General features: G+C 46.3%; 1 protein-coding gene across 7 annotated transcripts in view; it reads left to right on the top strand.

Annotated features, from left to right (window-relative positions):
- Positions 1–5,593: 5,593 nt before the first annotated feature.
- The window catches only part of Phrf1 (PHD and ring finger domains 1), a 31,146-nt gene continuing 11,844 nt past the window's right edge, over positions 5,594–24,895 (top strand). For 2 of the 7 annotated variants that reach the window (XM_048458406.3, XM_048458411.3), the window contains exons 1-9: positions 5,594–5,750; positions 8,071–8,186; positions 9,559–9,681; positions 15,290–15,495; positions 17,375–17,458; positions 18,680–18,807; positions 21,559–21,656; positions 22,147–22,322; positions 23,504–23,633. In XM_048458406.3, coding sequence (XP_048314363.3) covers positions 8,093–8,186; positions 9,559–9,681; positions 15,290–15,495; positions 17,375–17,458; positions 18,680–18,807; positions 21,559–21,656; positions 22,147–22,322; positions 23,504–23,633 — 1,039 coding nt within the window. In that variant the 5' untranslated portion in view covers positions 5,594–5,750; positions 8,071–8,092. Of the gene's footprint in view, positions 5,751–5,830; positions 6,013–8,070; positions 8,187–9,558; positions 9,682–15,289; positions 15,496–17,374; positions 17,459–18,679; positions 18,808–21,558; positions 21,657–22,146; positions 22,323–23,503; positions 23,634–24,895 lie in introns of those variants that run through there. The other 5 variants (XM_048458409.3, XM_085693336.2, XM_048458408.3 and 2 more) reach the window with 5 other exon arrangements.

The raw sequence follows: 24,895 nt of genomic DNA, 5'->3' as shown, positions 1-24,895 counted from the left end.
AGATCATCAAAGATATGTAGGTCCGTTTGACAGTGAGCAGGGGGCTGTTTCTGGCTGACCTGCCCGGAGATTGCCTTTGCCACGAACTAAGCGACCAACTCTGGAGGGAGAGTCCCGCGGAGCGCTGGGCTCACGGAGGACTTGCTTCTATGTTTTGAGAAATAAGCGAGAGTGCCTCCTAGGGAAACTGTCACCTTCCTTAGGATAAGCAAGGCCAGTTATCGGACTCCCAGGAGGAGATCCAACGAGATGGGATGAGGGTGCAGCCAAAAGAGACTCACTTCCCTCCCTCCACACCTCCCTCACCCCAGATTGTTCCTGTGGTGGAATCATGGGGCATTTAAAAGCTCATAATCACTCAAGATGCGGCTGCTGTTCTTTTGCTTATGAGGCAGAGATCCTTTTTTCTTTCTCCTTTCCTGTCTTCCTCAACCAATCTTCCACGCCATCCTCATATCCTTACAACCTTTCCTTACTCTAGACAACTCCAAAAGGCCCCTTTGTCCACCACAGATACCCTGGTCCCTGACTCAGGGGTCAGTCTCCTCCTCATCTCAGCCTCCTGTCCTTCAATGCTCTGCCCTGCTTTTGTCCTCTCTGTTTCTTTAGCCTCCCTATATCCTTAATATCATAAAGTCTGAGCTGGAGCCTGCCCGCTGTTAGAAACCAAGCCTAGGCATCTAAGTACTGAGGCCCTTTCAGGGAGGTATCTGACCCAGGCCAAAGCTCAAGGGCTTGGAGTCAGGGGACAAATTCAAATTCAGAATCCTGTGCATTATGGCCATCTAGGGATGTAGCACAGAGAAGCCAGGAGCTGACTCAGTTTCCACAGAAGATCAGAAATTGAAGGATCAAGCTGGATGTGTTGATGGTACCCCTGTTAGCCCAGTAGAGAGATTATACCCCTGTAACCTTGATCAGAGGCAGAAGCAGAAGGATATGATGCAGGTTTCAGGCCACCCTTAGGGGTGGTGGTGGTTGAAGGGTTAGCAAGACTTGGACCATGTGGATCCTGAAAAAAATTCCTAAAAGTCATTGGGAATCCTGAAAAGGTTCATGTCTTGAGAGCAAGGCCCAGGTTCAGAGGACAGATGTCAGGGACGAGGAAGGAGAAGCTTAGTTCCTTCCTGGTTTTTCCAGGATGTCTCCCACATGTGCCTCAGAACTTCCCATCTGAAATGTATTACTTATCATCCTGTGAGATGGGTATATGGTACCATCTAAGATATGTGTCTAAATCCTATTATTTATGGCCTATAACTTTGACTTTGCAAAAAAAAGTGTATGTGCATGGGATGTCTTTGTTGATGGTTAAGGGAAAGATTTTCCCCCTTATTTTATTATTTTTAGACAGGGTCTCATTGTACCTGACTGACCTGGACCTCGCCATGTAGACTAGCTGTCCTCAGACTCACAGAGACCCACTTGCCTTTGACCCCCAAGTGCTAATATTAAAAGCGTATACCAGGGCTGGAGAGAAGGCTCAGTGGTTGAGAGCTCTTGCTCCTCTTCCAGAAGACCTGGGTTCAATTCCCAGCACTCACAGAGTGGCTGCTCAGAATTGTCTATAACTACAATTCTAGTAGATCAAATACTCTTCTTCTGGTCTCTGTGGTACATGCACGTGGTAAACAGACAAACTTGAAGACAACACACACACACATATAGCAAGGTATACTCCCACATGCTAGGCCAAGGATGGATTTTTGAGACCATTATGAATGAACTGAGAGGCCCTCAATCCAGTGACACTTACAAATGACAACAGAGAGAACACCGACACAGAAGAAGGTCCAGAGCCAAGGGAAGCCTGGAGCCCACAACTCAGGAAAGCAGTCAAGATTTTCCCACACCCTTCCTGGCTTGAACTCCGACATCTGGTACCCAGAACTCTGAAAGTAAATTCTGTTTCTTTTAGCCATCCAATCTGTAGTCAAAGAACACAACTGGTCTGAGGAGGCAGCTCCTTGTCTCTTCATCATGGAGTTTCGAGACAGGGTTTCTCTGTCGCTTTGGAACCTGTCCTGGTACTCGCTCTTATAGACCAGGCTGGCCTCGAACTCACAGAGATCCTCCTGCCTCTGCCTCTGCCTCCCGAGTGCTAGGATTAAGGGTGTGCGCCACCACCTCCCGGCCAAATCCCTTGTTCTCACCCAGTTCACACTCACTACTGTTCTTGCTTCAGCTTCCTTCAGAAATCCCTTGAGTGCTCGGCATTCCTGTCGCTAGGGATTGGGTAAGGCAGAAGGCAATGCCTAGGCTCAATGTTCCCCAGCTCTGCATTACTTAGTATTCAGATGACAGGGGAAGGGCTAAACCCTCTGAGAGAGGCTGATTTGGACTGGGCCGAATAGGGGCAACACTCAACCCAGTTACACTCTTCAATGTATTCAAGAACATGCCATTTCTATGTCTATTCATGCAAGACATAGGAGCAGTGTGTGCCAGCATACATTAGGAATTCAGTAGGCACCTCCCGGCACAGGTCTAGATGAGCAAGTTGCATTCCGATGTGTACACTAGCAGGAACACGTGAGAAGCGGCCAGTAGATAACTCATGGCAACTCAGCCAGTAGTTAGGTCATAGCATTGATGTGAGGGCAGGGTATGTATGACAGTCCACTATGCTGGCCGCCACCATGTGTAGGGACAGGTGAGAAGTTGTTTTCTAACACCAGGGTTTTTTTGGGGTGGGGGTGGGGGGGCAGGTATACCAGCAGGTAGGACGTAGAGATGATATTTGTCTGTGTTCTCAAAAGGTGCTGGTGCTGGCCATGGTTGGTCCATACCTGTGTTACTTGCACTTTATAGGTGGAGAGGCAGAAGAATTGGGAGTTCAAGACTGCCTTTGGCTACATGGTAAGTTTAAGGCCAGCTTGGACTACATGAGGCCCTGTCTCAAAACAAACAAAGGAAAAAGGTACTATTTATGTTGGGTTTGGCCCAGGTTGGCATGGGCTGCTCCCTACAGACACCTCTTCTCCCACACTTGATGATAAGTGGATTGGCGTGGCTGCAGAGGTTGCGTCCTGCTCAGAGATGCTGAGGAAGAGTTCTTTATGCCTTGCTATGGTTGCATTTGCTTATTATAAAAGTTTTTCTTTTTCTGCAGCTTCCTCCCCCAACAAAAGCAACTGCAGAGGGAGGGAAAGGGGGCTGGCTTTTGTCTAAGGGGGCTCTAGTTCTTTATAGGCTGCCTGTCTTCCCCCTTCGTAGGAAATTCAGTGGGCATTTACAGGCGCTCCTAGATCTGATGATCTTCACTAGGTAGGCAATGTTTCTACAGAGGGACCAATAAGTGTAGAGAGCCAAGCTGTGAGGGAGGAAGAAGTGTTTGGTTTAGGGTGAGGGTGGCCTCCCAGGCCCCCCCCTTTTTTTAACCATGCTGGATCCAAAATGAAGCTTTCTCCCTGTATTCACCCAACCAGTCATCACAGTGGCTCTACAGCAAGTATGACCAACATCCCTATCTTACAGCAAAGGACACTAAGACACAAAGAGGGTAAGAAGCTCACCCAAGACTACACAACTGATAACCAGATGTACCTGAGTCCAGATCCCCGTCCGTCTGGATACAATTGCATGAGTTTCTCCCACAGAAAGGAGAGGACTTGTTCCGAGGGGCCCTCTTTGACACCACCCTTCCTTCCTTGTACTCTGCCAGTAACAACGTTTTTAATTATTTTCAGGTGTGTATAGTTGTGTGTGGTGGTATGTGGGTACATACACGTGAGTGCAGGTGCCCTCAGAGACCGGGGCATTGAACCTCCTGGAGCTGGACTTGAAGTTGCACCACCATGTGGGTGCTGGGAATTGAACTCTGGTCTTCTGGAAGAGCAGCAAGCATTCTTAGCCACTGAGCCACTTCTCTAGCCCCAGCCAGTAGCACTATTGATGCTTCTCCCACTTTGAACTCCTTGAGTTGTCTTTTCTCAGATACTTCTACTTATCTCTCCCTTCCCAGCAAACCTACTGCAGTGACTGCCCTGGCTTTCCCTCCCTGTTCAATCTCCCTAATTTCTCTATACTTCGTCCAGAAAGCCTCGCCCCTTGATAGGGCTAATACTATCAGAGGCTCAGTAGCCCCTACCTTACTCCCAGCACCATCTTTTTTGCATTAGAGTTTCATGTGTAGCCAAGGATGTTTATGAACGCCCTATAATGACCTTGGATTTCTGATACTCCTGCGCCTACTTCCCAAGTGCTGGTATTGCAAGCACTTACCACCATGCCTGGTTTATTTTGTGCTGAGGATGCAGCCATGGCTCTGGATGTGCTAATCAAGACCCCTACCAACCTAACCAGACCCCCAGCCTCCAAGTCCCCCATTTATTTATTTATTTATTTATTTATTTATTTATTTATTTATTTATTTATAGACAGGGTCTCTTTGTAACCCTGGCTATCCTGGAACTTACTATGTACATCAGGCTATCCTTGAACTCACAGAGATCCACCTGTCTCTGCCTGAGATTAAAGGTGTGGACCACCATACCCTGTCCCTGGTCCCTTCCCCCTTCTCGATGCATGTGTTTGCTTTTCCTCTCCTTGCTCTCTTCAGCTCCTCACCCTTGGATTCCTCTGCAGAATACTGACTCACTCTTAGCACTGGAGGTCTGAGGTGGTGCAGGTCCCCACTACCACATTTTATCCCCAAGGCGACCTTTTGCCCCTCTGCGCTCTGGGGATACCCTAGCTTCCCATTTCCACATTCTTCCTTTCCTCTTCTCCCTGCCCATTCACGTCCACTTTCTCAGGAAATCCACAATCTCTGTCTTCTATTCCTATCAAAGGCCTTCCCTTCTAAACCACAGTGGTCCCTGAGTCACAGAATGGACAGCGGAGTCCAGTGAGCCAGTATTGCCACCTGATCAGGACCCAGCCCTCTGAGCCCCTCAGTCTCTAGGTCAGTCTCATTTTTGTGGTCCGAATCTTCCCCTCAGTCCTTCTTAACTCTTTATTGACCCTGGTCAGTCCTCTCGTATTTCTGTCCCTAATCCTACTATGCTCCATACTTTCTCTCCCCTCCCATGGCCTTAGGCGAGCTAGGCAAGAAAGTGTTTTACTAGCGAGTAGAACACTCTAGTCCCATTTCGTCTATTAATCACCTCTACTATACAGTTAAGTTCTCTACAGTGTTCACGATTTACTGTGCCTCGTCTCGCCGGACTGAAGGAATGGCGGTGACCGTAGATACAGAATCCATCCTGAGTTACAAGCCCCAAGAGATCACCAGAAGCTTTCCTCCGGAGCTCCCTCCGGCAGCCGCCGTCAGCGGCTAAGCACTGCGGCCAGGAGACGGCGCTCACGGGAGGGCGGGACCGTCGGGGGCGGAGACGGCCGGGGGCGTGGCCTGGTGCCACTCACACCCATCCGGGCGGCGGACGGGGAGTCGGACCGTACCAATTGCCCTGGGGTGGAGGGGACAGCGTGACCCGGTACACTATGATAGCTCGGACAGCAAATGACCTGCGAGACACCGGTCTCCTCTCTCGGACAGTACTTCTGAGATAGTCACTGTTCCGAGGGGACAGGGCCGTCCCGACGTCACGACATTCTCGGCGGGGGGTTCCTCCCCGTTTTGGCCTCAGTAGTTTCCACCAACGGGCAGGGCAGAAAGTTCCGGAAGAGTGTCGGTGTACTTCCGGGTCGGGGAGCGCGCGGCCGCGGCTGCAGTCCGGCCTAGTAGCGGTCGCGTTCGGACAGAGGCGGGATCGTCTGGGAGCGTCTGGGAGGCTCGAGGTTCCCGGGTACGTGAGGTAGCCGCTCCGGCCTGGTGTCCCCCGTCGCGTCCGTCCGCGCGGGCTACCTACGGTGGCCGTGCGCTTTGTCTGCGGCCTTCGGGGCGGGCGAGGCCTACGTCGCGCTGGCCGTGGGTCGGTCCGGAGGACGGGAGGGCGGCCGAGGCCTCGAGCAAAGCCCCGTGACGCCCGGCTGCGGTCGGGAGGTCCTTGGACGTGGTGCTGGCCACCTGTCTGGTGACGCGAGAACCTGGCCTGGTGCATGAGAAAGGTGTGACCCCTAGCTACCTTGTTCTCTGCCCTGACTGCCCTAGCCCGTGTCAGCACCGTCTGCACTTGCCCAAATTGTGGTTGGTGTCGCGGTTATCACATTCCTTAGTTCGAAGAGCCCTCGCAGCGGTCTCGAATAGGCAGCGCTGTTTGCTAGGGTTTTACCGTCAGAGTTCCGAGAGAAGTCAGTTGTCAGTGGTACACTGCTGCAGAGTGGCGGAGTCAACATTGCTCTTTTAAACCTTCTATATCCTCTGTCCTGTATCTGAGACCCGTGTCGCCCCATCGTATCTTCGAGAGTAGTGCTCCACAGCAAAAAAATCACTAACGTGTCTGGTGATTTTGGCTCTGAGTTTGAGATTGGGCTTGACTTGCAGCTCAGTTCTTTCTTCTTTCCGTCGACTCCTCGGTTTTCACTCTTTGGGGAAGACTGTTGAGTGAAAACAGCAGCCTGTGGCTCTCAGCACTGAGAGAGAAGCCTAGAGTTGTATGCTGAGGTTCACAGAGTTAGTTAAACAGGCCCTCTTCTCTGGGAACTGGAGCCGTGCTCTGAGTCATCCTATAGGAAAGAGGTCACCGTCCTAGACGGGCCATAGCTCAGTATCTCTGTGTCTCAATCTGTCTTTTTATTTAAGAGGTGGTGTTTCGCAGGAGTCTGTGGCCAGGACTCCGTTCCAACTTGATAAATTCACCAAGCATCAGGTAAAAGTAAGATAGTTTATCAAAACTCTTGTTGCTTTTCCGTTCGCATCCAGTAGCAATGTGTGACCATTGACGTTCAAGTTAGCATGCCCTCATTGTTTAGAGAACATCAGCTCTCTACTGGGCCTTGGCAGTCCAAGATCAGGCCTTTGTCCATGTAGAAAAGGGTTGCACTTTTCCCTGTACCTTTGAGCGTACAGCCCATGTGTTCTCTTGAGGCTGATGGGACAAGTAAACTTGGACTTGTAGGAACCAGAAGTGAGACCCCGATCTCAAGCCTACCTTTCAGCTTCTTTATGCTGTGTTTGGGGTTCTTTTTTTTTCCTCCTTCCCACTGTGGATACTAGGCTTGGAGGAAAGCGCGTGGTACCATGGCATAGGCTGGTGAATTCTTGAATGAATTCCCTGTGGGAAGTGCTTCCTCTGGAAGTGACTGGGAAAAGAGGTGAATATCATGGATGAGGAAAGATCATGTATATGGTTAAGTTTTTATTTGGGAAAACCAAAGTTTGAGAGCTTGGTACACAAGGAAGGTCATGCCCAATGACAATTACGAAGTCTTTTATCCAGGTATTCCACATTGTTCTTACAGTGGCTTGCAAGGGAGGACTAGCAGGTATTCCCATAGACAAGTCAGGAGAGGGAAAGCCCCAGCATCTTCTGCCTTTCAGCCTGGGCCACCAGAATGCCGTAGTCCCCAGGAACTTCATTTGAGTTTTGTAAGCTGATGGGAGTCAGCTGAGCAGAGGCCAGTGGGCCAGCATGGCTAGTAGTGACATGCTCACTTGGTGGCAGCAGGCAAATGGGCTACTCCTCACTGGAGTCCTTGTGATGGTCTGCTCTCAGTTGAAAAGCACTGCTCTGTCTCAGCTCAGAGGTCCATTTGACTCATCTTTGGTATTAGGACTCTCCAGGAATGTTCAAGTGAAAATATTGGTAGTCCTTAGGAATTAAAATCTTGTTTTGCATGTGGTTCTGGAAATGAGTCACTTTTTTTTGTATGAGGATATTAGTATCTTGTATTATAAAAACATTTTATATATTTATTGTTTTTGTTTTGTTTTTAGCTCTGCCCATCTTGGAACTCACTCTGTAAACCAGGCTGGTCTTGAACTCAAGAGATCCACCTACCTCTGCCTGCTGAATGCTGGGATTAAAGAAATACACCACCACTGCCTAGCTATATGTTTTTATTTTTTATATTTGCAAATGGCTTTATGGCTAGGATCCTGTGTATTACGTCTCACAGATAAAATTCCACATGTGTGGCGATGTTTAAGGCAACTGGGAAATTACCTTTCAGAAGGGACTCTGTAGCCAAGGAAGTTGGGAATTATTTGACTCTGGTCTCTTTCAGAGCTGAACTCCAATGTGTAGACATGGATGACAACAGTTTGGATGAGCATGTGGCTCACAGCCCTGGGCCAGATGGACCCTCACGAATTGGCCCCTCAGAACTGGCCAGTGATGCTGGTAAGTCCCCACTGCTGGCAGGGTGTCTGCAGAGGATTAGCACTTGGTACTTTCTCCAGGTTGCTTGCTCCCCTTGGAAGCTTGAATGTCAGCTTTCACTTTGAACCTTTACCAAAAAAAAAACAAAAAAACAAAAAACAAAACTTTGAGGGGCTAGAGGAATGGCCTGGTGCTTAAGAGCACTTGACTGCTCTTCAAGAGGACCCAGATTCAATTCCCAGCACCCACATGGCAGCTCACAACTGTCTGTATCTCCAGTGACAGGATAGGACACCCTCACATAGACGGGAATGCAAACAAAACACCAATGCACATGACAATAAAATTAAGATCTTATCTTTTCCGAAGACAGGGTTTCCATGTGTAGCTTTGGAGCCTATCCTAGAATTTGCTCTGTAGATAAGGCTGGCCTCAAACTCAGAGATCCGCCCCGCCCGCTTCTGCCTCCTTAGTCCCTGAGTGCTGGGACTAAAGGCATGCACCACAACTGCCCAGCTAAATTAAATAAAATCTTTTAAAAAATAAATCGTTGATTAAGTTATAGAAGTGTACTACATTCATTCTTTTTGTTTAACTTTTTTGTATTGTCTTGTTTTTGAAATGGCGTCTGTGTAGTCCAGACTGTCCTTGAACTTTTAGACTTATGTGATCAGCCCACCTCAACCTCCCAAATAGCTGGTAGATTGTGGTAAGACCACAATCACGTCATTGTGGTTTTTTGTTTTTGTTTTTGTTTTTTGTGTTTTTTTTTTTTTTTTTTTGTGGGGGAAGAGGTATTAGGGATGGAACCTAAGGCCTTGTGCATGCTTGGTAAGAAAGAGTCTACTGCTGGGCTGTAGTTTATGTTTTTTGAAATAGGGTCTTGCTGTGTAGCATAGGCTGGTCTTGAACAGCAATCCTTCAGACTAAGCCTTCAGACTGCAGGGATTACATTTTGTTTGTTTGTTTTTGTGTTTGGTTGGGTTTCATGTATCCCAGTCTGGCTTTTGCCTTGATGTATAGCTAAGGATAATCTTGAGCTTCTGTTTCTTCTCCCTCCACCTCTCAAAGTGCTGGGGTTACAGATGTGTACCGCTGAACCTAGTTTTGTGTGGTGCTGGAGATAGAAACCTGGGGCTTGATCATGCTAGGCATACTCTACCAGCTGAGCTGTATTCCAAGCCACGGTGTCTTATTTTTAATACAAACAGCATAAGTGCAGAGTAAGAGGACTCATTTTGCCCATCATATGCCTCTCTAACGTCTCCACCCCAGCTCTGGTAGCCTGACAGTCCTTATAGTTACCTGTCCATTCCTAGAGCAGTTCTGGCCGATTGATGCTTGGTTTGTGACGATGCCCTCACAGGCCTGTGCTTTTCACTTTGTGATCTAGAAGAAAGCATCAATGGCCACAGTGGAGACTCTGAAGATGATACAGGCAGTGAGCATGAAGATGACACAGATGGGGAGGACACAGAGGGGCTGTCTGAGGAGGAAGACCCAGAAGATAGATCTGGTAAGATGGTTGGCGTTTGAGCCAGTCCCCATGAATTTCTTAGTGAGGAGACAGCTTATGTGAGACCATCCACCGCCGTCTACAGTGGTTGTCACCTGCCACTGGAACCACTGACTCCTGCTACAGTTTTTAGTGTTTTTAGGGTCTTTTTTCCCCCTTTTAATTTTTTAAGACAGGGTGTCTCTGTGTAGCCTTAGCTGCCCTGGACCTCACTCTGTAGACCAGGCTGGGCTTGAACTCAAAGATTCTCACCTGCGTCTGCCTCGCGAGTGCTGGGATTAAAGGTGTGCGCCACCATCGCCCGTCTGCAGTTTTTAGTTTTGAAGTTTAGTTTAGTGAAAGGATCCTGTGGGTGTCTCTTCTGGGAGAGACAGAACATTGAGCGGCATAAACTGTGAGATGATGTGAATAGACTGGAGTTCTAAGGTGATGAGCAGGAGGTCTGGGTAGCCCCTGCTTATCTCACAAGAGCCAGTTACTAGCATTATCCATGTCCGGGATAGCTTAACATGCCATAAAGGGCATGCAGCCTGGGACCTCCTTTAGGACACAGAGTGTTAGTTCCCATCTTGTGGCTTGTTTTCTGCTTATTCAACAAACTCATTGTGTAGCATTATTAAGAAATCCCAGGCTTATGTACACTGGTGAAAGTTTGTAACTTTAAACTTCTGCAAAGAACAGTGCTTGAATGGCACACCTCTACTCTGAAAAACCTTCATGGCCACCTGGCCTATGGGCAGCCTATGAGGACTCTATGTGGTTGGTTTGGTCCCACCCACCTGTGGCCACCTTTTTCAAAGTGTCTCTTAGTTAGGGTTTCTAGTGCCAAAATAAAATACCATGTCCAAAAGCACCCTGGGGAGGAAACAGTTTAATTTCATCTTACGGTTTGTAGTCTATCATCTAAGGATGGCAGGTCAGAAACTCAAGTCAGTAACTTATTTATTCAAAGGATATGGAGGAGTGCTGTTTACTGCCTTGTTCTCTAGAGTTGGTTCAGTCTGCTTTCTTATAGCAGGCAGGACAACCAGCCCATAGGTGACACTCCCCAGAGTGAACTGAGCCCTTCCACATCATCAATAAAGAAAATGCCCCACAGTCTTGTCCATAGGACAGTCTGGTCAGACATTTTCTCTACTGAGGTTCTCTCTTTCCAAATGAATCTGGCTTGTGTCAAGTTGACATAAAACTAACCAGCACACAAGCAAAGGGCTAAATTGGACCGGGATTCTGGTCTCTTCAGGTTTCCTTCTGACGTGGTTCTGAAGCCAGGAGGTCACAATCCCAAAGCACCTACTATCACCTGGATTATATCACTTTGATTATATGCCTAAAGCTGTCAATGTTAGAATGTTCCAGAAAGGTAACATAATCATTATAACCAGTACTCATTATAAAGGAGTAGAAGTGATTGGTAACTTTGTAATTATACTGACTGCCCAGTTTTCCAAAGCTAGCTAGAAATGAACTCACACTACAGCCAAAGCTGGCCTCAAATTCTTGACAGTTTTTCTGCCTTAGCCTCCTAAACAACTAGAATTAGAGGCACGTTACTACCATGCCTGACCAGGTGTGTGTGTGTTGTTTTAATTCTAAGTGTAGGCTAGAGAGCACGTCTGTCCTGGCTTAAAGTTAGAGATGTACCTATTTCCAGCACTGAGGCAGGCTTGTCCTATTCTCCGAGGACTGATTGGAGGCGGGACTCACTGAGCCAGGATTCCTGTATGCCAGAGCTCATCATCTAGTGGTGGAGACCGGCTGTGGAGCAGTCAGGGAGAGATGCCCAGAATGGGATCCTGGGGGTGGTGAGGACCTTCAACAGCTGGACGTAAAAAGGTTTTCGAGAAAGACATATCTAAGCCACAGCTTAATGGGCAGGAGCTAACATATGTCTTTATCACAGAAATAGAAAAGTAGCTAAAACAGTATCCAAGGGAGGTGCCAACAAGTGCTAGTACCAACAGTGTAGTAGGCAGTTAGCCTGGATACCAGGTGCTTCTAAAGATAGCATCTCCAAGAATGCCAGGGCTCAGATGCCAGTGTCCATTCTGAAAAGAGATAGGATTGGTGAGCAGAGAACAGAAGGGCTGTTTTAGAATAGAATCTTTGGGCTGGTTGGTAGTGGCGCACACCTTTAATCCCAGCACTTGGGAGGCAGGCAGATCTCTAAGAGTTCAAGGTCAACCCGGTCTACAAGAGCTAGTGCCAGGACAAGCTCCAAAGCTACAGAGAAACCCTGTCTTGAAAAACCTAAAAAGAATAGAGAGAACCTCAATTGAGAAAAATGTCCCACCATTGTGGAGGTTGGGCTGGGAGCAGAGTATTGATTGGTGAGTAACCAGATGATGTAAAACCCGAAGCCTCAGCTGAACATTGTGAAGGATAGGAGAAGGCCTGTGTGTTCCCAGTGCCAGTGTCTGATTCCCACACTGTGTCCTGCTGCTAAGGTGGACCTGCTTTTGCTGCCGTTAGTGTCTTTCCCAATTTGCATAGTATTGATCTCTTAATATCTTATTCTGAGAAATGAGGATGACTGACGCCCCATACTTAGTACCCACTTTTTCTAGCTCTCCCAGCAGTGTCACTTATTGCAGCATGTGTGGATTGTTTTGAGTGAACAGAGCCTTCCACAGTTCCTCTGCTCACTAATCCTATCTCTTTTCAGAATGGACATTATTTGGGCTCTGGCATTCTTGGAGACTCTGTCCAGGCTAGCTGCCTACTGCACTATTGATACTAACATGTGTTAGCACTTCCTGTGGATATTGTTCTAATTATTTTTCTGTAATAAGACACCATGACCCAAGGCAATTAATAGAAGACTTCGTTAATATTAATAAAAGTTGGGGCTTACAGTTCAGAGGGTTAGAGTCCAAAGTGGGGAGCAGGGTAGTAGGCAGGTAGGCATGGGACTGAAGCAGTAACTGAGAGGTCACCTTTTGAAATATAACCATGAGGCAGAGAAAGACACTGGGTAATGATGGACATCTTTTGAAATTTCAAAGCCTGCTCCCAGTAACACACTTCTTCCACCTGAGGCCACACCTCCCAATCCTTCCCTAACAGTTCTACCAACTGGAGAACAAGTATTCAAATATATGATTCATTCTCTTTCAACAACATTCTCTTTAAAAATATTTATTTGTTTGTTTGTTTGTTTATTATGCATACAATATTCTGTTTGTGTGTGTGTGCCTGCAGGCCAGAAGAGGGCACCAGACTTCATTACAGATGGTTGTGAGCCACCATGTGGTTGCTGGGAATTGAACTCAGGACCTTTGAAAACACAGACAATGCTCTTAACCGCTGAGCCATCTCTCCAGCCCCTCAACAATGTATTTTAAGGGCATTATTTGACAACCCAAATGAGAGCTCAGTGAGGGAAGCTGCTCAGGTCCTTGGCCGTTTGTACCCTTTTTTTCTTTACCTTCAAGTCAATAAGGTCTGTAGTTCTCAGTGCACAAAACATTGCTTTGTAGACTATGGAAATTGGTCTAAACAAGATGGCCAACTCCCTACATTCAAATTGCATAAGAAGAATCAGATTACCTGTTTGGATTCTGCTGCCATGAGCTTTTAATTACACAGGAAAGCTGAAGTTATATATGTCATTCTGCTTTGTACTTAATATTTCAAAATGTTATGGGCATCTCTCATCAATTTTCCTCTGGTATAACAAATGGCCACTAACTTAGCTAGGAACAGAATGTTTATTGTTTGTGTTTCCATGGATCAACTGGATCTCTTTCTCTTCCCTCTCTTCTCTCTCTTACCTTTCTCTCTCTTCTTTTCTCCCTCCCCTCCCCTCCCTCCCTCCCTCCCTCTCTCTCTCTCTCTCTCTCTCTCTTTCTCTCCCTCTCCCCTGGTTTTTCAAGACAGGGTTTCTCTATGTAGTCCTGGCTGTCCTGGGACTTGTTTTGTATACCAAGCTAGTCTTGAACTCAGAGATCCTCCTGCCTCTGCTTTCCAAGTACTATAATTAAAGGTGTACTCCACCACCCCCTGGCTTCAACTGGCTTCTGTTATTCAGGTATCACCAAGTAGTTTCATGGTGTCAGACAGGCTATGCTTTCATTCTGAGCTTCAATCCTCTTCCAAGCCCCGTCTCTGCCTGCATGAAGCCCTACTTTATTTACTAGCTGATTGTTGACAGATCATTCTTAGCTACTGGGGTTAGCCCCTCCCTTGGGAGTGCATGAAAATGCTTACCTGTGTCCTACCAGGTAGAGGCAGAAGGATCACAAGTTTGGAGTCATCTTCATCTACATAGTCAGTTTGGGATACATGAGACCTTTTCTCAAATAAAAAAAGAACAATAGGAACTGGTGGATTGCAAAGTGGATTAGAGTGCTTACCACCAAGCCTGATAGCTTGAGTTCAATCCCTGAAATTCACATGGTAGGAGAGAAGCAATTCCTATAACTTACCCTCATCTTGCCCAATAAGTAAATAGTTTCTTTTTTCTTTTTTTTTTTTTTTGATCTTTTTAAAAGAGCTCACCTGATGGGATTTCAACCAGCCAAAGATAGTTCTTTTTTGTAGGTTGGCAGCAGGGCATGGAGAAGGGTAGCCTGGTACCTTTGCTAACTCACCCACGCAACCACAAAGAACTGAAGTGCACACCTTTAATCCCAGCACTTGGGTGACAGAGGTAGGCATATCTCAGTAAGTTTGAGGCTAGCCTGGTCTACATTGTAAGATCCAGGACAGTCAAAGATAAACAGAGAAACCCTGTCTCAAAAACAAAAACAACAACAACAAAAAAACAACAAACAAACAAAAAGAGACCAAATTCTGAGGCCTAGTGAGAATCTGCTTCTTTGGTCCCTGTGATTTATGTGTTTAGTAGTTCACAGAAGGATGTTGCTAGCTTTATATTGAATGCATCTTCAATGTTCTGCTGGCTAGGCCTCTGCCTCATACTGCTGAAAAAATGACCACATCTTTTATAGCCACTGACCCAGTTAGGATCTTCTGGCTGTATCCTACAAGGAAGGAGGAGAGACCCAAGAAGGAGGTCTCATCTGACTGCAGATATTTGTTGTCCTTGTGTTGAAAGACTTGTGCAGCCATACAAGGGTTCCAAAGTGGTGTTCTTAGAGGTTTAGTCAGTAGTTTGTCATGTGGTATGTTCCCCCCAAGTCCCCCAGAGCTAAGAACTGAGGACTAAACCCAGGACCTTGTACTTGCTAGGCAAGTGCTCTATTGCTGAGTTAAATCCCCATCCCCTAGTGGCTTAGTTGCTAGCTCCATCTTCTCTGAAACCTGTGTTAGGTCCTGACACCTAACTTCTTGGATGTTCTGTCTTTAATCTGAGGCTCAGGTGTGAGGACTTAGTGTAATTACTTAGCCAGTATCCCTGTCCCCTTAGCTCAGAGCAGCTTTGGTCAAAAAGGCTTTGGGTGAGGAGTCTTGGTTAGCTTGGCTATTCAGAGTGGGCACTTTGTGAGTGTGGCCTTGCGGGTAGATGGGAGGCATGTCCTGAGAGGAGCTGGGATTCTGACTAGAGGCTGGTTTCCTGAGTACATCTTGGGTCTGCTCAAGGCCAGTCCTTGAGTATGCACTCGTGCCTATACTTATTAAAGTTTAATATTTCTCTTTACCCAAGGTTCTGAAGATTCAGAAGATGGCATAGAAATGGCAACGGCAGCAGTGGAGACTCAAGGGAAGCTAGAAGCTAGCAGTGCACCCAATTCTGATGATGATGCAGAGAGCTGCCCTATTTGCCTCAATGCATTCAGAGATCAGGCTGTGGGCACCCCAGAGACATGTGCCCACTATTTCTGCTTGGACTGCATCATTGAGTGGTCCAGGGTGAGCTGGCTTTACACTTTACTACTACCTATAATGGCTAGGCCTGGGCTACTTTTACCTGTAATGACTAGGCCTGATTCTCTACAGTAAAGCTGAACATAGGACTGAGTCCTGGGCCCTCAGCAATGTCTGGAAGGCTTACGCTTGGGGTATGTCTATGGGTGGCAGGGCTCCTGAGAGGAGGACTCTGAATTTTCTGAGGATCGAGACACAGATCCTGAGGCCACCTCACATAGTGTGAAACAGCCTCTTTAGATACTAAAATACTACGTGTGATTACTCAGTTCTGACAGTCAGTAATGAAGAGACAAAATTGTGTCAGGCTGCTTATCTCCCCCATGAACTTTCAGGAGCATTGCCTGACTCTTCTCCCACTGACAAAGAGCTATATGTATGCACAGGTGTGTGATGTGTGCCTGTGCTTACATGTAGTTGCTAAAGGATGCCATGTATTCTGCTCTGTCACTTTCTATCTTGTTTTGTTTTGTTTTTCGAGACAGGGTTTCTCTGTAGCTTTGGAGCCTGTCCTGGAACTAGCTCTTGTAGACCAGGCTGGCCTCACGCACAGAGATCCACCTGCCTCTGCCTCCCAAGTGCTGGGATTAAAGGCGTGTGCTACCACTGCCCAGCTTATTTTATTCCTTTTGAGACAGGATGTATTACTGAAATTAGAGCTAGATCAGCAGCCAGTAAGCCCCAGAAGTTCTCTCATCCTCCATGGCATTGGCATTAAAGGTCCATGTATAATCTTGCCCAGGGAAGATGTAGCTTCTTGATCCTCACACAACAGTAGTAGCAGGACACAATAGGGAGGTGACAAATCTGGGTGGCCCTTTATTTTGTACATTTATCAGAATTTAGTGACGTACACAGCTAAAAAGGATATGTTTTATCATACATCAGGTAAGGCAACTTGAGCTGAAGTGTCAAGTAGAAAATGTTTGTAGCATGCATCTGGTTAGCATATCCTCAGGAAACAAGTACTGGAAATGTACTAGAGACCCTCAAGGTCCTGTGGCGCTTCACACAGGTTTGAGAGAGGATGTGGGACAGCAGCAAACAGGCTGCAATGCTGTCCCCTTGTTCTTTCCTTTCCTCTCCTTTTCCTCCTCAACATGCCACCTATACAGAAACATGCATTCAGCTTGCTAACCTTTCTCCCTCCCTAGCATGGTGACTTCAAAACACAGTGTTTTCTTCAAGTTCTAACATCTTGTATAGGAACTTAGCCAAGACCAAGGCTTTCCATAAAGATTTCTGTGTAAAAGAAATTATTATTTTATATTTATTTTTTGTTACTGTTGCTTTGTTTTGTTTTTTCTTTTCCCGAGACAGGGTTTTTCTGTGTAGCCTTGACTGTCTTGGAACTTGCTCTGTAGACTTAAGTTGGCATCAAACTCACTGAGATCCGCTTGCCTCTATCTCCCAACTGCTGGGATTAAAGGTGTGCACTACCACTGCCCGACCAATAAAAGGATTTTTTAAAAATTTGTTTCATATGCATTGGTGTTTTGCCTATATGTATGTCTGTGTGTGGGTGTCAGGTCCCCTGGGACTAAAGTTACAGACAGTTCTGAGCTGCCATGTGGGTTCTGGGAATTTAACCCAAGTCCTCTAGAAGAACAGTCAGTGCTGTTAGCCACTGAGACATCACTCCAGCATCCAATAAGAGGAATTTTTAAATTTTTTTGAGACATACTCTCTGTAGATCAGGCTGGTCTCAAATTCACAATCCTCCTTCCTCCCAAATGCTGGATAATGGGTAGGTGCTCTAACATTTAGCTTGAAATTGCTGATTGTTAAATTCTTTATTTTGGAGATAGTAATGATAAGTGAAGGTGATTGTGCAGTATTCTGATGTAATCTTTATTTCTTACAGAATGCCAACTCCTGTCCTGTTGATCGAACAATATTTAAATGTATTTGTATTCGAGCCCAGTTTAATGGTAAAATCTTAAAGAAGGTAATGTTGTTACTGCCTACTCCTGCTTGTATCCTTGTGGGAAGGAACATGATCTTAAATGGTGATTTGCTTTTTTCAGTGGAGAGGCTGTCAGTTTAATTAAGCTTTAAAAGTAGTAACTAAAGCACACATTTTGGCTCTGAGCTTTGCTCAAGGCTAGTAGAGCTCTCCATATTTTCTGGGGCACAGGAGTCATGGTGGAGATGTTAAAGGTTCTGGGCTTCTATTCCTCACCCCCTCTTATTACAGAGCTTCTGTTGGTGTGTTGGCCTGTCTTCTTATGAGTTTACAGTCATGGTAGGGGAGAGGTTGCACTAGGATAGGTCAAAGAACCATGGGAGCTAAAATGTAGAAAATACTGTACGGATAGAAAGATAGGTGTTTCCTCCTCTCTCACAGAAAGCTTTGGTATATTTATTATTTATTGTCCTCTTCTATCCCCCTTCTCTATCCTTTCCTTTATTCCCTCCCTCCCTTTTTCTTGTCTCTCTTTCTCTTTCCTTTCTGTTCCTCCTCCTTTTTTCTCTCTTCTTTCTTCTTCTCTCTCTTTCTCCTTTCATCCTTTCTGCAGATCTCTATAACCCTGGCTGTCATGGAACTCACTATGTAGACCAAGCTGACCTCAAACTCAGATTTGCCTGCCTCTCTCCCAAGTGCTGGAGTTAAAGACGTGTGTCTGGCCCCTTGTGGAGCTCTTTTACTTGCCCTGCAATGGAGAGAAAACACAAGTTACCATATGTCTTAGTTAGGGTTTCTATTGCTGTGACAAAATGTGACCAAAACACAAGTTGGGGAAGAAAAGCTTTATCCTTCCACATCGCTGTTGATTATTGAAGGAGGTCAGGACAGGAACTCAAACAGGCGGGAACCTGGAAGCAGAAGCTGATGCAGAGGCCATAGAGGAGTGCTGCCTACTGACTTGCTTGTCATGCTTGCTCAGACTGTTTCCTTATAGAACCCAGGACCACTAACCCAGGGGTGGCACACTACCTACTACAGTGGGTTGGCAAGAAGATGCCATCCAGGCTTTGCTCATAGGCCTATCTGGTAGGGATATTTTCTCAGTTGAGATTTCCTTTTCTAAAATGATTAAGTTGCCATAAAACTAGCCAGCCTAGTTGGGCCAGTGGTTTTACTCTAGATTAGGTACATGTTGTCCTTTGAATTGACCACTCAGATTCTGAAGGTATAACATTCAGTGACCAGCAGTTCTGTCTTCAGATTCCAGTGGAGAACACTAGAGCCTGTGAGGATGAAGAGGCTGATGAGGAAGACCCCACCTTTTGTGAGGTGTGTGGCAGGAGTGACCGTGAGGACCGACTTCTGCTCTGTGATGGCTGTGATGCTGGGTAAGGGCGATGGTGCCTTCTACCTGCCTTGCAGGCTGTTAAACTGGTCAGAAGAGCAGGGTGGAAAGTACTGAGGGTTCCACTGTGGTGTGGAGTTCTAGTAGGGCCCTGTGACTCTTCAGTGGTGACCCTGATAGCTCTCATGACTCTTGTATCTATACCTCCTTGAGGCTGCTCAAAGGCCATGCAGGATATCAAAACCAAAGAAAAGAAAGACAGGAGAATAGGCTTGCCTTAGGAGAGAGGGCAGGTAGGCTGAAGGGTTGCTTTGGGGATTGCCTCATCTTGCATCTTTTTTTATTATTATTATTTTCAGTATGTGTGTGGTCTGCATGTGGATGTGTGCATGTGAGTGCAGGTATCTGTGGAAGCCACAGGTATTGGATCACCCTGGAGCTGGAATTATAGATGGGTGTAAGTTGCCTGAAGTGGGAGTCTTGTATCCTACAAGAGCAATATGTGGTTTTAACTGCTGAGTTCTCTCTTCAGCCCACTCCATCCTCCTTTTCTGAATACTTGAAGTCACTCTGTCATTCCCAGCACAGTAGAAGAGTCAAGAATATCTACTCTGTGCTTGTGACCCTGTCTTCTGGGGCTCTGCTGGTGTTCTTTGCTCGCTATTTGATCTCTTTGAGTTAAGATGGGACTGGCCTCCACAGATCTTGCTGGATCTTTGGCTGTTGTTTAGAAAGGGTTTTCTGCTATAAAACCATGACCAAGAGTTAATAGAAAGAATACTCTGCCCCAGTGATGAGGCTGGTCAATCTGAAATGTTTCCTAGGGCAGGAAATAGCAGTGCCAAGGTTTGTGCAGAAGACTTTCTACCATCCAGACTGGAAGCTGGGGGCTGTTTTCTGGGCTTGCCTTCACTCTGCTTTCATGGGAGTTCTATGTGACTCCACTGGCTGTGCCTTTGTGTGTGGTGTTTACCACAGGAACTGAGTTCCAGCATCTCAAAGCACGAAGGCACAGGGAACTCCTGCTCCCTCCCACAGGATGGTACACTGGATACTTCACAGCAGTCCTTGGGCCTTCCTGCCCCACATTGCTGACATACCAAGGACTTGGTCTCCCTCCTTCAGTGCTGGTGCTCCATGCACTTGATGTCCTTCTTTGCGAAATTGTTTGAATGCATGTTTTGCTACAACTTCCTGAATGTCTCTGCCTTACTGAGTGTAACTCTTCAAGAGTCCTGCAAGCATCCACATCCTCTTCCCTCTTAATTTTTGTATTTATTTATTTAGTTTGAGACGAGGACTGACTATATAGCTGTGGCTGGCCTGGAATTGGCTATGTAGACCAGGTTTGCCTGCCTCTGACTTTGAGTCCTAGAATTAAAAGCATCTTGACTGGCTTGTTTATGAGAGAGTCCTGTTTCCCAGATCAGGTTCCAACTACTATACTAAGCTAGAACCTTCCACGCTGGCCTTTCTTTCTTTCTTTTTTTTTTTTTTTTTTTTTTTTTTTTTTTTTTGGTTTTTCGAGACACGGTTTCTCTGTAGCTTTGGGGCCTGTCCTGGAACTAGCTCTTGTAGACCAGGTTGACCTTGAACTCACAGAGATCCGCCTGCCTCTGAGTTCTCTGTATCTTAATAGTTGAGTTTCAACTCAAAAGTCTAATTTCTCACTCATTTTGACATGGAATCACAAGGCTTTCTACAGATGCTTTGGTTTGTGAGCATGTGTATATGCTTTGATATTTTGCATAATAAAGTAAAGATTGTTTTTGAGTTTAAAGAATTATAGCTCACTTTAAAGGTCCATGTTCATAGGGAGACAGAAGAAAGTGGGGGAAGATCTTAGGATAGAACTTACTTAGGTTTCCTTATGACTTTTCAGGCTTTGTGTTTTTATATGATGTATTCTGGAGAAGTAGGCCTCCTGTCTTATGTGTGATACCCCAGTGAGTGTCACATGCGTGACTATTCCTTGTGGAGTCAGGTTTCTCTGGTTCAGTCTTGTGGTCATTACAGGGTAGTTATGTCAAATTGAATTCATGGTTGAAATTTCAGAAAACAGCTTCGATTGGCTTGTGTATTCTTGCTTACTTCAGGGCCAGTGTGTATTCTGCTATGTAGAAAAGTAAAAGGCTAGGACTAGAGAGTTGGTTCAGGCCTTAAGAGTGCTTATTTCTCTTGCAGAGGACCTGCATTTGATTCCCAGGTTTATAACCACCTATGTAGTTTACAACCAACCATAACCCCAGGCATTTTGTACATAATATAAATCTTAAAAAAAAAAAGAAAGAAAACTTTTTTTTTTTTTTTTTTAAGGAATGAAAGGTAGAAGGTGCCAGCACACACTCCCCAAAGTTTATTTCTAGAAACTTGATGGAAACAATTTAAGAAAAAGACCTGAAGCCAGGCACGGTGGCTCACAACTCTAATCACACACTCTGAGTTTCAGAATGATCCTGTCTGAAAAAAAACAAAGGACAGGGACAGAGAAAAGCCTAGGATGAGTTAGAGGGTGCCGTCTTGAAAAACCTGTAGCTTAGCTCTTTGAAGCCCTCCATGCCTTGTCCTTGAGGGTCTTTTTTTTCCCAAAAGATTTATTTAGTTATTATGTGTACAATGTCCTGCCTGCATGTATGCCTGCAGGCTAGAAGAGGGCACCAGATCTCATTATAGATGTTTGTGAGCCAACATGTGGTGGCTGGGAATTGAACTCAGGACCTCTGGAAGAGCAACCAGTACTCTTAACCTCTGAGCCATCTCTCCAGCCCCAGCACTGTACCTCTTGTTCCCATAGGTACCACATGGAGTGTTTGGACCCTCCTCTCCAGGAGGTACCTGTGGATGAATGGTTCTGCCCAGAGTGTGCGGCCCCTGGTGTTGCTCCTACTCATGGTAATGTGCTATCCTTTATTTGGGTCTCTCTTATTGTCAGTTTTAGAAAAGGACCATGGAGAAAATCTGGACTTGTTATAAGGAGAACCTCCATCAGGGAGAGGGCTTTCTGTGGACCCGTAGGTAGGAGCTTTGGAGGCCATGGCAGGTTGTCTTTTTATTTTATTTTTTACTGGTTTTGTGGGGGTTTGTTTGGGGGTTTTTTTGTTTGTTTTGTTGTTTTTTCTTTGTTTTTTCAAAGTATTGTTTGTTTGTTTGTTTTGTTGTTGTTATTTGGTTTAGTTTTGTTTTAAGACAGAGTCTTTCTGTATAGTTGTGACTGCCCTGGAACTTATTCTGTAGACCAGGCTGGTCTTGAACTTGCAAAGATCCTCCTGCTTCTGCCTCCTAAATGCTGGGATTAACAGATTGTTAGCTGGGGACTTTCAGTTTTGAAGGTCTATTAGGGAAAGCCTACACATGACCCAGCAGCGTGTGGCTCTCTTCCAAGATGCAGCTCCTGTGAGTGATGAGGAGGTCTCCCTGCTACTGGCTGACGTAGTGCCTACTACCAGCAGGCTTCGGCCTCGAGTAGGCAGGACCCGGGCCATCGCTAGGACACGGCAGAGTGAGAGAGTGAGGGCAACTGTGAACCGAAACCGGATCTCTTCTGCCAGAAGGGTCCAGGTAGGTGTCTGGCACTAGGCTGGGGCAATGCAGGGTGGTCTCTGGGCTTGGGAACTGAACTGAAGAGGTTCCACTGGCAAAGGACCCATAGCATTCTCATATGCCAGGCCTAGCATGCATGCACTCAGTCTGGCAAGAAAGCAGGTGAGTGTACTGAAGACACTGTACTTCACCTCTGTGCCAGCAGGACCAGTGGAACTGCCTTATCAGACACTTTGATGGATGGGATGATGATTTGGGGAAATTCATTGTACTGTGAAAAAGGCCGATCACTGGCTCTTCCCCATGTCTGGCTCCTGGCACTCAATGTTACATATCTGTGACCTCATTTCTGGGTACTGAGGGAGCTTATAAGTTCTCTCTATGGGCCAGGTGGTAGTGGCGCACGCCTTTAATCCCAGCACTCAGGAGGCAGAGGCAGGTGAATCCCTGTGAGTTCGAGGCCAGCCTGGTCTACAAGAGCTAGTTCCAGGATAGCTAGAACTGTTACACAGTTACACAGGGAAAACCCTGTCTCAAAAAAAAAAAAAAAAAAAAAAAAAAAAAAAAAAGTTCCCTCTATGAAGTCATACTCCCATGGTCAGTATAGTGACATCGTGGTCCAAGTTCTAAATGGGTTGCAGGACTGGGAACTATCTCCTGTCCCATGCCCTGACTCTGTAATCTATACTTTTGCACTTAAGTCTCAGCTCATGCTTGCCGTTCCTCTTTTGCTTTGTGTTCTAGATGCAGGGTAGTGTTGGGGGCTGCTATTTCTCACTCACCTCTTCTTTTTCTATCTGCTGGCGCTTTGCCTGTTCCCTGCTAGGCACTCATCACCGTATACCTGCCTCATTTGGGGCTTTCCTCTTAACTCACACCTGCCCCCTTTCTTCTTCCTGCTTGGACCTCCATTTGCTCCTTGATAGCGGCTGAGTGCCCTAGTCCATTCTTGCCCTGCCTTTTCCCTCCTAGAAACTCTTCTAGGAACTACTGTCATTTTGACCATGCTGTCCATTCTTGGTAGGAGTGGAGGGAGGTGGTTCCAGTGCCAATCTGTTCTGCCTTTCTGGTCAGTTTGAGCCACATTCAGGGACTGAGAGGGAGTCTGCACTGACACTGTCTACTCAGATGGCCTGGCTCAGTGTCCCATCCATGGAAAGGGTGGTCATCCACTGAGTAGCACTGTCCCTTATATGCAGCATGTGCCAAGGTACCTCATGTCTTCTCTGCTGGATGAAACTATCGAGGCTGTCGCCACTGGTCTGAGCACTGCTGTATACCAGCGTCCCTTGACACCTCGTGTCCCTGCAAAACGGAAAAGGAAGGCAGGTAAGCTGGCATGATGGGCTTGCCTCCCACCATCAGCTCTGTTCTGGGGTCCAGTTGTATGGTCATTTCTGATTGCTCCTGCAACTTTCTCAACCAAAAGTACACCTGTCACATATGTGGGTTCCACGCTGACAAGACCATCTAGACTTAGCTAGAGAACACTAGGGAAGAAGAAGCACATCTGGACTGATTTGCTAATATTAATCCCTGCTTGAGGTTATATTTAGTGTTGACATGGCTTTTGCATTTTCCTAAACCTACATATACCTGGAGCTAGTGTAAACTGTAACCAAACACTGTGACACACTACAGAGGAGACCTAGAACCCCTGACACCACCTCTGCATCCTGATCTTACCGTACTGACCTGACCGTCTGTTTCTGAATATTGTTTGATGCTCCTAGTATATATACAATATTCTGCCTGCATGTATACACCAGATCTCATTACAGATGGTTGTGAGCCACCATGTGGTTGCTGGGAATTGAACTCAGGACCTCTGGAAGAGCAGCCAGTACTCTTAACCACTGAGCCATCTCTCCAGCCTTGGAACTTGCATTTTAAACTAGGCTGACCTCAGACTCACACAGATCTGGCTGCCTCTGCCTCCTGAGTGCTGGAATTAAAGGTGTGCCCTACCACACCTCGCTCAGTTTGTTTCCTTCTAACTTGTTGCTGGTCTCATTTTGGCTATTTCTAATTTAGGCAACCTAAGGAGAAACCTACATCTGGGTACCGTGCTGCATGCCTTTGGTCCCAGCACCTTGGAGATAGAGGCAAGTGGATCTCTAGGAATTTGAGGACTGCCTGATCTACATAGTGAATTTTAGACTAGCTATCATTACATAGTGAGACATTGTCTCAAAAAAAAAAAAAAGTAAAATAAAAAACCAACAACAGGGCTGGAGAGATTGCTCAGAGGGTAAGAGCATTGCCTGCTCTCCCAAAGGTCCTGAGTTCAATTCCCAGCAACCATATGGTGGCTCACAACCATCTGTAATGAGGTGTGGTGCCCTCTTCTGGCCTGCAGGCACACACGGAAGGAATGCTGTATACATAATAAATAAACAAACAACAATAAAACTGCAGAAAAGTAAGCAATTCACAATCCCATATCCTTAGCTTAGGAATTATCAGGTGACTTCTAGCAGAAGAGAGTCAGACAGAGGGGTCAGGTCAGTAAGGTAAGATCAGGATGCACAGGTGGCCTCTGAGAGATAACTACTCTAGTGGATGGCCCCACACCCATGCAGCTCCAATTG

Source organism: Myodes glareolus, chromosome 7 (assembly GCF_982192425.1).
Source record: "Myodes glareolus chromosome 7, mMyoGla1.1, whole genome shotgun sequence".
Taxonomy (NCBI): Eukaryota; Metazoa; Chordata; class Mammalia; order Rodentia; family Cricetidae; genus Myodes; species Myodes glareolus.
Note: the sequence above shows the minus strand (reverse complement) of the source record. Positions and strands in the feature narration are given on the sequence as shown.